This window comes from Pinus tabuliformis, chromosome 9 (assembly GCF_031772625.1).
Source record: "Pinus tabuliformis cultivar Carrire ecotype Pingquan chromosome 9, CPIR1, whole genome shotgun sequence".
NCBI lineage: Eukaryota > Viridiplantae > Streptophyta > Pinopsida > Pinales > Pinaceae > Pinus > Pinus tabuliformis.
Window position 1 is genome coordinate 1,533,563,357 of NC_142307.1, and position 10,055 is coordinate 1,533,573,411.

The 10,055-nt window shown below is 38.5% G+C and overlaps 1 protein-coding gene across 2 annotated transcripts in view; it reads right to left on the reverse strand.

Moving 5' to 3' along the window:
* LOC149154464 (histone-lysine N-methyltransferase ATXR3-like) overlaps positions 1–8,573 on the reverse strand; it is a 28,016-nt gene extending 19,443 nt beyond the window's left edge. The window contains exons 1-9 of one of the 2 annotated variants that reach the window (XM_089438863.1): positions 8,383–8,573; positions 6,156–7,871; positions 5,863–5,925; positions 3,991–5,667; positions 3,421–3,890; positions 3,222–3,331; positions 2,157–3,069; positions 1,868–2,074; positions 1,705–1,776 (exon numbers count right to left, since the gene is read on the reverse strand). In XM_089438863.1, the coding sequence (XP_089294989.1) occupies positions 1,705–1,776; positions 1,868–2,074; positions 2,157–3,069; positions 3,222–3,331; positions 3,421–3,890; positions 3,991–5,667; positions 5,863–5,925; positions 6,156–7,779 (5,136 nt within the window). In that variant the 5' untranslated portion in view covers positions 7,780–7,871; positions 8,383–8,573. Of the gene's footprint in view, positions 1–1,704; positions 1,777–1,867; positions 2,075–2,156; positions 3,070–3,221; positions 3,332–3,420; positions 3,891–3,990; positions 5,668–5,862; positions 5,926–6,155; positions 7,898–8,382 lie in introns of both variants that reach the window. The other variant, XM_089438862.1, reaches the window with a different exon arrangement.
* Between the last annotated feature and the right edge of the window lie 1,482 nt (positions 8,574–10,055).

The window sequence follows — 10,055 nt, forward strand, 5'->3', positions numbered from 1 at the left end:
AGTCATTAGCTTAATGAACATGCTTACTATAGCTATAGTGTACAGAGAATGACAACATATGGGAACAGTTCTATCCTATGCTTATGTTAAAATTTAGTTTACATAACTCTTATACCATCCTTTATACGAAAAAGTAATGCTTATCCTGTATGTATAATCAATGCTATTACTTTAACTTGTTACAGCTGATGATCAGTGTGTCCTATGTTATGAATTGAACCATGACTAATCTGAGCTTTTTGTCCTATGTTATGATAAGCTAAGCTTAATGTATCTATCATATCATATAGAAGTAATGCACTTGTATAATCTGTGTCATACTCATTACAGCTCCAACTAAGCAGCTTAGATATGATTAGGGTAATATACAGTATCCGTAATTATTACTCAATCTACTATGTTCCCCTATTCAACTAGTAATCCAATAGCGTTATGTTAATCACAACCATTGCTCTTTGTCGAACCATGTTGATTTCCTATAAGCTATAGGGTAAGTAACTACCTAATCACCAAACTAATCTGTAACCCTTGTTCAAACCTATGCTTTGAACTCATATGATATGAGTTATAAGTAAACACCAAATATGGAGAGCAAATGATTGCCATTATATTGATAACAGTGAGATGAAACTAAACTTATATCACGCTTTCACCCTTGTTATGTACTAGTTAAAGTGATAAAACACACTTGTTCTTTAAGCAGTTATGTAAGCTTATTCCTGTAACTAATAGTGATAGTATATCAAATACTGGTACCATACTAACTAATATGGAAATCATAGTACTGCTTTACATGAGTATGGATATCATAAGCTTTAAGTGATCCTAATTATAACACCATGGAGAGATATGTACATATGCATAGCAATCAATACTGTAATCATTACTAGAAGAGTTAGTGATATCAGCTTACATGATTTGGTACACAGTAATTACCATAATTAATCACATACCTACTTGGGTGAGACGAGCTATATAGTATATACTCTTACAGTATAGGCCCTATTGCCAGCACTTCACCAATTTTCAAGTAAAAATTTTGATATTCTTCAAAATAAAAACATTCCAACATTTCTGAGTCAACCAACCTTTCAACCAATCCCTAAACAGTATCTGCTCTTTTTTTAAAGAGGATTAAGAAAATTAAAAAATACTAAACGAATAAACCAAAAAAAAAAAAAGAATAAAACATCCACATACGTACAGCATGACCATATATTCAATCAAATCCTCCAATTAAAAAATATGTGCAAATGGTTAAATTTCCACTTTGAGAATTCGAACCTTGAACTATAAACACTAACAAAACATTCCATTGTCTTGTGTGTGATACTGGCACCTGGATTTGAAAGCATGGATTTTGTAATGAAAACTTGGCTTTAGGGAGCTTAAAAGAATTCTGCTAAGTTTATAGTTCAAGGAAAGTTTTAACTTTTTATGAATAAGTAATATGAAACACTAACAAAACATTCCATTGTCTTGTGTGTGATACTGCCACCTGGATTTCAAAGCATGGATTTTGTAATGAAAACTTGGCTTTAGGGAGCTTAAAAGAAAAGCAACGAGTATTAAAAAAAATATTGCCATGTAGAAAATAAGCAACATTTAGTATCTCTTGCTATATTTACTTCAGCAATTTCAAGCATTAAAAACAAATATCACTTCAACCACAAACCACACTTCCGTGATCACCATAAGACATACCTCACCCAAGAACTCAACTACAAAGTCATCTTTCTCAAAGCCGCACTCTTTGTTGCAAACAACTCCAAGCCCCTGACAAAGGAAATAAACATCAATCACTACTTTATATTGAATGAAACTGAGGTGGATACTTTTATATAAGCTTCAAGGACTTATTTCAGACCTTCCTATAAGCAACATATTTATCAGCGGGCTGACGGCTCTGCAAGGCCTTTAAAAGACCTTGAAAAAATGTGCGCATACGACTATCACAAGCTTTTTCAGCATCTTCTATCATCCTTTCAACAACATTTTGCAGAGGATACTCCATAGGAGTATTTCCAGTGCCTGTAAAATCCCTAACTTTTTCATTTAGAGCCCGAAGAAGTACCTGCAAAGTTTCTCCCATTTAGCTCCAATGATAAAAATTTGAGTATAGAGGCAACATCAAAAAGCATAACAATTTCACATACCTCTTCAATTATGGCATGCTGCTCTTGCAGGGAGAGGTCTGACCCTTTTGGCATGGTGTCTAATAGAAGATTATGCGTATATGGATCAATGCCATAAACTTCCTGCTCTAAAACCTCATCTCCAAGTCGTTTTCTAGGTCTGTACTCTTTTAATTCTGGAATTTCAAGATGTGCAGGGTCAATTTCTCTCCTGTCTTTTGCTGCAGCCAGCTTTTTCTCATAATCCTTAGGTAAACAAACCTTCATTTTTCGGCTTACTTCATCCTCATCTGCCACTACAACATACTCTTCAATCACCTCATATTTTCGGGTAACTGGAGGAACCAGACTTGCACTTGTCATTCTAGCCCCCCACTCACGAACACCAGACTGAGTGTCCAGCCTGAGCCCATCACCTTCCGTTGCATATTTTTGCTCACCAAAGTATCCATCTTCACCTTCAACTCCAAATTTCATATCCAGATCAGAGTCATCCATATCATTGTTATCATCTTCTTTCTCTTGAAATTCCTCCTCCAGGAAGCCTGAACTCTCTGATGTTTCAGTCTCTGAATCCGACCAGCACCTTTTCTTGTTTTTTGAAATTCTCCTGCTTTCACGGTCTGACACATCCCCCTCAATCGAAACACTACAATCACTATAAGACATGCCTCTCCTCCTCTTGGTTCTATTCGTCCTTGAGCCTATGGTCCTCGTAAGTCTCTTTTTTACATTTAAACTCGACGAATATAAGGCACCCTGAGATTTATCCTTTCCTGGTCTCAAGATCTCTTTTGCATGTGCTGACTTCTGACGGTGTGTGTCCACAAAAGTTAACTTTTCAAACTTCTTTTCTAGGCTGGAGATGTAACGATGAGCTGTTTTGAATATTTCCTCTGCTGCAAGATGTGCTGGACTATCTCTCTTGTGTTCCCTATTGAGAGGGAGCGATAACACAATAAACAATAGAATTGTTAATAATCAATATTTTTAACCAGAAACATTTCACCTTCCAGCACAGTAGTAAAATAAATTTCCTACAAAAAATAAATAATCAGATGTAAAACAAATGAAATTTATTCATACTGGAATGCTTTTCTGCAGAAGAGGAAAACATCATCCTGAAAGGACTTTAAACCCGCCCGAATATCTCCAGAATAACTCCCACCTTTGATTTTGTCCTCAATCTCTGCTGCCTGCAGACTCAAGAATGTAAAACTCAACAAAAGAGCTACTCAAAAGAGACTCTTCCAAACTAATAGAGGTAAAGATGAAAGGAATATACCTCATGCAAAAAGAAATTCTTCGTATTGACACCCATTATTTCCTTCAGTGTAGTAGTGAGATGCTTCTCAATGCTCTTATCCAATCCCCCATGATATCCAGCAGAAGACTTCGTAGAAGCCTCTCCCCTCAAACTACCATCCTCAACATGGCATTTAGCAGACCTCCCACTACTAGATAGTTTGATGCGTTTAGGATAATGGGAACGCTGGTGGATAGCACTTACAGTGGCTTTACTCTCTACTTGAAAATCATCCACGTCCATGGGCTCTCCTTGATCAGTGTCGTGTGGAGGAGGCATAAATATATCTCTTCCTGCAGAATCATCTGACATATGAATATCCAGAGTCCTAGAAGACTTACTTGTTCCATAAACTTTGTCATTTATTTGTTTAAGGCTTTTAACTTTGCAGTGTGTCTCTTCACTTGGATCCCCGCTGCTGGTAGGACCAGAATCTGATATGGATAAACCTGCAACTAAGAGGAATAACATTAAAAATCTGAAGAAAAAAGGAACAGCAAGCAAGATGTATGAGAAATGTTTCAGAAAAAGAAACAAACAAAGGTGTACCTGAACGTGAAATGATGTGACTGATGCCAGGTTGACCTGTAATTGTGTTACTAGGAATTTCACCCAGCTTCACTTCTGAGGTCTGTAGGTCAACAGGTTTATCCACGTGTTTTGACATGACAGCATTATCTGCTGTGGAAGTAAGTGGTGCCAGTAAAAGGCTGGAAATTCGTGTGTCCATGGAGTTCTTTGATTGCTTAGGGGCCATCCAAGTATCCAACCCCTCCCCTATAGCTGCTGAAAAATCCCTACTCTTATAAAATTTCATAACATGTTCATGTAACTTCCCTCTTGCATATGCCACAAACTGAGGATACAATGTATGGAAACAATTATCAGCCTGGCTTGTTGAACAATCCTCAAGCTTAGACTGCTCTGAAATCCTACAAACAGGATTAGCGGTGCCAGGAGGTTGGAACGAGGAATCAACAGGTAAAATTTCCTTTGAATGAAGAGTTGCAAATATGTCATGTGAAACTGGAACCCAAGTATTATCAGTCTTCCTGTATACACTGCTACCTTTATGTAGGATGCCTTCAGAAACGAGCATCTGAAGCTCTGTGAATGTTAATGGACCCTTTTCATGGCCAGCACCGTCACGATAATACCACTCTCCCATATGTATTTTGAGATCATTTACAGTTCTCACATGTCCTGAAGAAATTCCTTGATTTGACTTAGCTGCTTCAGCTTCAGGCATAGGAGGCATGCCTGGCTTATGAACCTTAGAAGGTGACACATTAATTTCCTCCACAAGATGCTCACATGTATTGCCAATTTCATGTTGATGTAATGGCTTATCTGCAACCTGTTCAAACTTCACAATAGTGTGTCCCGTATAGTGGCTGTTAGTGCATAGCTCCCAAGCTGAAGGGCCAGATTCTTTAAAAACTGTTGAATTGTTCTTCAGTACAGATTTCATTTCAAACTGAGATGACAATGCAGCTTTGCAGACATTCGAGCCTTTTGCTGCTGCAGACATCTGTGAATTTGATTTGTTTCCTATGATACTCTTACTCAAATCCCCATTGTTTGGTTTTGTTGTTTTCAACCCATCATAGCCACAAATAGTGACAGCAGATCCCCTTGGTGTTGAAATCTGAGTAATTGGAGTAGAAACTTGTGACTTTGGTGTAGAGGCGTGTGCTTTTGGTGTTGCACTTGATGCCTGACCTGCCTGCATGTGGACATCGAGAGAATTATCCATCCTATGTATGGGATCACTTCTCTCTTCTTGCCAGCGATAAGCCCAAGCAGGCAGTTCTAGCCACCTAAGTTGTGTTGCATAAGAAGGAGCTTCTCTACGTGGATCCAATAGTCCAGACTTCCAAATGTCACAGAGTAGAACCCCATCATTGAGAACCACTTTTTTCCTCAAAGGCCTGTCACAGCCAACTACATTTTGAGTCCGTGGAAAGTTTTCCACTTCACCTATCCGCTTCCAATCACCGCCTTTAGATGGCCATCTGCCAGAAGCTTGAGAGGATCCTTCGTTGCCAAGGAATGTACCCATAGTAGTAGAAACATCCTTGCCATAATCAAACTCCTTGTCCATTGTTACTCCTGATGTAGTTGCCATCTTAGACACATTACACGCATTTATGAACCCCCCTCCCAGCTCTGCATCTCTCCAATGATTGCAGTACTCACCATATCCATCTCTAAGCCCTGGAGACCCTGCACATATTGTCACATATTCAACTTCTTCACCAAGTGCCATTTCATTGCTTGAACAATAAACTCTTACAAATCTCTTTAAGCCTCGTGCAAGGGCCACTCTACCATCAAAAGCTCACAAAATTGCCAAGAACATGCAGAATGGTTAGAATAAATAAAGAACAACAAAATGAAAAAGCAATGCATGAACTGCACCTTCCCATTCTGCTCTGTGTTCCCTGTCACAATTTACATGTCGAGCTGCATGGCATAGAGCTTCTGCAAGAAGAAACGTGTGTAGGTTTGTAACATAAAAAATGTTTCAAAAAGCTGACAAATGAAATCCCAGTGAATTGGAGAGAAATGAGAAAGAAATCAACCTGTTACAAAAAGTCAACTAAAAGCAGCATCGCAGCTAACAAATTTCCGAATATTAATCTACAAATACTGGGGTTTATGAAATCCTACTCTGTTCTGCCCATGAAAGAGAGAAACAGATGGAGCAATACCTGAAACAATCTCATTCTCTCTGCCTGGAATCAGACGGAATCCTTGCATAAGTTTTTCTACTCTTTCTTCAATGTGAAAATCTTCAACCCTGTCGTTATCAAAATCATCCTGCTGGACAAAAACTGTGCTATCCCGCTTTTCCATACCCTGCACATTTCTACAAGACTTTGCTGCCACCCCAGGTTTATTCATTGAAGTTTCATCAAACTCCCTAATCTGAGACTGTAAGAAGCCCCTGGGAGTAGGTAGTGATAGATTACCAAAGGGCATAGGAGACGCAGCATGCTCTACAGTTACCCATTCATTGGTTCCCTCTCGCTTGATCAAGTGATCAGATTGAAGCAGTCCATCTTCAACTAGTCTTTTCAAGTCCCCAAGTTTTGAGGGCCCTTGTTCAAATCCCAAATGATCAAGATAGAACCACCCACGGCACCTTGGTTCTTCAAAGTTGCAAATTTCTTCTGGTAAAGCATTTTGTTCACTAAAGTGAGCACTGTTGCTATCCTTTTGCAATTCATTTGAAAACCTTTCGGACTGTTCTGATGCAAGAGTTTGGGAAGGTGATACACCCGGTTGAGCTTCCACGTCCTTGGACCTTGAGACCTTTGTGATGCTAGAAAAAGATGACCTGCTATGACCCCCAGAGTGACTCGTAACACGTCCCTTACAATCCTCAGAAAGGTGGTCACTCCGACCAGTCTGAGATTGTCTATAGTTTGAATGCCGGCGATTCTCTCTCCATCCAACATCCCTATGATATCGCCTATCTTCACGGGTGTGACTGGAGTGGCTGGTGTGTCTGCTGTGGCATTTTTCTCCACCACTCTTCCTGAATCCATTCCTCTCCTCGTGGGACCATCTGCGATCGTGAGAACTTCTTTCAGGATAGCCTCTGTCCACACTCCCGGACCTCCGTGAAAACCTGTCATGACTCCTAGAAGATGATAATTCAGAATGTCGTGAATAACTACCATAGTAAGTTCTGGAAGACTTATGATGAACCGAATGCCTATCAACTGATACTCTGGGCAAAGTAGATTCGAAATGCCCCGAGCGTGAATGTACCTCATCCAAAATCCTCCTGCTCTTCGAACCACCTCGTGCATCCAACCTATCACTCTGATTCACAGGATGTTCTTTTGCAGCATTCTTAAATGCTGCCATTCCCGGTTCATCCTCTTGCACACTGCCACTGACATGCCCCTCATCTCCACCCCCATGCTTATACAATCCTAGTCCTACTCCTAATTCATTTTCATCGATCCTCGAATTCCCTGCATTATCTTCAACAACATCCCACCTCGAGGATTTCTTCGGCCTATCTACATGCTCAACAGCATTAGTACAAGTAGTAACAATAACACTAGCACTAGTATCTCGTGCCTCAGATAATTCTTCTGCACTACTCCCTTCCTTGACACTCTGTGAGTTGCTAATATTCCTGTTAGTTTCTTGAAGCTCCTGTTCCGAGAACTTTGCAGAATTTGACTTTATGTCGAATCCGTGAATGTTACTGATAGTATTGTTCCCACAAAAGGACTCGGATTTGGAAAAATGTTCCATAACATGCAGTGACGCCATAACATGCAGTGACGCCACGCATGCAACTCCTCCATCTCCCATGGGTTATCATAAATTCCTCTTTATAGAGGAAAAGTAAGAGAAACAAAATCAACCCACTTCTGGACTGTCGATGCTCATCATGAATCCTTTACCTGTCACAGGAAATAATATCTTTTACCTGTCACATGAAATAAGTTTAAATATCAAAGCAACTTGGAGAAGGGGAAAAACACTACAAAGTAGAATGATATAAAGGGTTGACATTACAAAGAAAAGTAAAGAGACAGGTCTGCAGCAAACTAATAAATCCGGGGGCAACTATCCACTTATAACGGAAATTACAACAGAACATGAAATTAAAACCATAATTTTATCTAAAACTGCAAAAGCGGTGCCAAATACAGCGCTGCTACCAGCGGCAAAACCTAATTCGAACAATCAATCAAAAAAAAGAAACCTTGCATCACAATATTTTAGAGATACAAATATTGACAGCATTCTGAACCCTACCTAGCCAAATAAACGCACAGAACGAAGGATTCTTATAAAAATCAGCAAATTCCCCACGAAAAAAAGATCAGAAATCTCTAGGCCGAAATCCAGGTAAATTCAACAAAGACGCTCTAAAATTATTTCAATTCCAGTTGCGGGTTCGATTCTTACCTGAAAAGAAAACCTAAACCCAAATATCAAAATCCCCAATGGCGTCAAGGGACGAAGTGATCCGTGTTTCCAAACGGTAAAACCTCAGAGCAACGGCGCGCCCTTTTCCCACTATCTTCTCGTCCCGCTGAAAGGGTGTGCAACACATACAATCGACAAAAGGGCTAAAGATCGAGGGAGCCTGAAAAGAAATGAAAGCCCTGGAAACGACACCACTTTAAAGCCTGGTTCAAACCGCGGTTACCAGACCGGGGTGAGTTGAGAACTGACCGTGAGTTGAGGTCCTTTGATGTTTATGTAGGAAAATATGTCAGTGTGACGCATAGATAAACATTTTAATTATCCATTTTAAATCAAAAATTTTACTTCACAAATTTGGGAAAAAAAAACAAAAGTGGAAAAAAGAAAACAAAAATTGGAAAGACAAATTTTAAGATATGTATTGACAATTAATATTTGAAAAATGTTTTTTAAATAAAATATTTTAATGTTAATTAAATATATGAAAAATATAGACACAAATAATTGAAAGTAATAAAAAAATTAAAAGATTTTAACATATAAAAGGTGTAATTCTTTACTTATTTAATATGGAATTCACAGAGTTAAGATGGTGTGTAATTTTTTTTGTGCTTAACAAGGTGTTGATACGTGCTATTTTAGATTCTGGGTCTTTGAGAAAAAATTTACATCTCTAAAGATTTTATCCATGTTAATACATGACAAATTCAAAATTTAAAATCCAAGAAGGACACTTACTCTAATTTTATGTATGACAATAATAACTTGGAGGAAGTGTATTCTTACAAGTACCTAGGAATTGATATTCATCACAAGCTCAACTAGACCCATAACATTGAGAAAAGGATTAATGGGGGTGGAAAGCTTATTTTGGTATTGAAAATAATTGTAAAACAGCAAATCTTGCAATGTGAGACAAAAAGAAGTTCCTCTTTGAAACTTCAGTCACTCCTGTTATCTTATATGGCTATGAGGTTTGGGGTTGCAGCATCTCCAGAGAATCATGGAGAAAGATTGAGCAAATCCAGAAGCATTTTATAACTTATAACCTAAAAAATAAAAATAATACACCATATCCTATTCTCCTTATAGAAGCAGGTCTTTCCCCTATTGAGAGCCTAGCTATGATTAGGTTTCTGTTGTACAAGCACCAACTCAATAACATAGACGGTCATAGACTTCCTAAGCTAGCTTTAAATTCCAGCCAAAACCCCCACCTAAGGCTTAATTAGGGGTGGCATAAAGACACAAGAGCCTGATTAAACTATTGGGAGATCAACAAGAATGATGCATTGCAAAACATAAATAACATTGAATATATTGTTACTTCTAAGTTCAAAGGAAAAATGTGGTGTGAGAAAGATTTAGCAACTAAAAGAAAATTAAGTTATTATAAGAAGGTCATCAACCCCACCCTAAAAGATCAAAAGTATCTCTCTATTTTAACTCGCTCAAAGAAGAAAATTAATATAGCAAAGATTAGAACGAATTCTCATGAGCTCCATAGTGAAACAGGTCATTGGGCAGTGCCTAAAACACCATGGATGGAAAGGATCTGCCATATATGTGAGAATAGGAACATCGAGGATGAAAATCACTTCCTCATAGAGTGTCCCGCGTACAATCACATTAGATCTCAGTTTCACAATCTT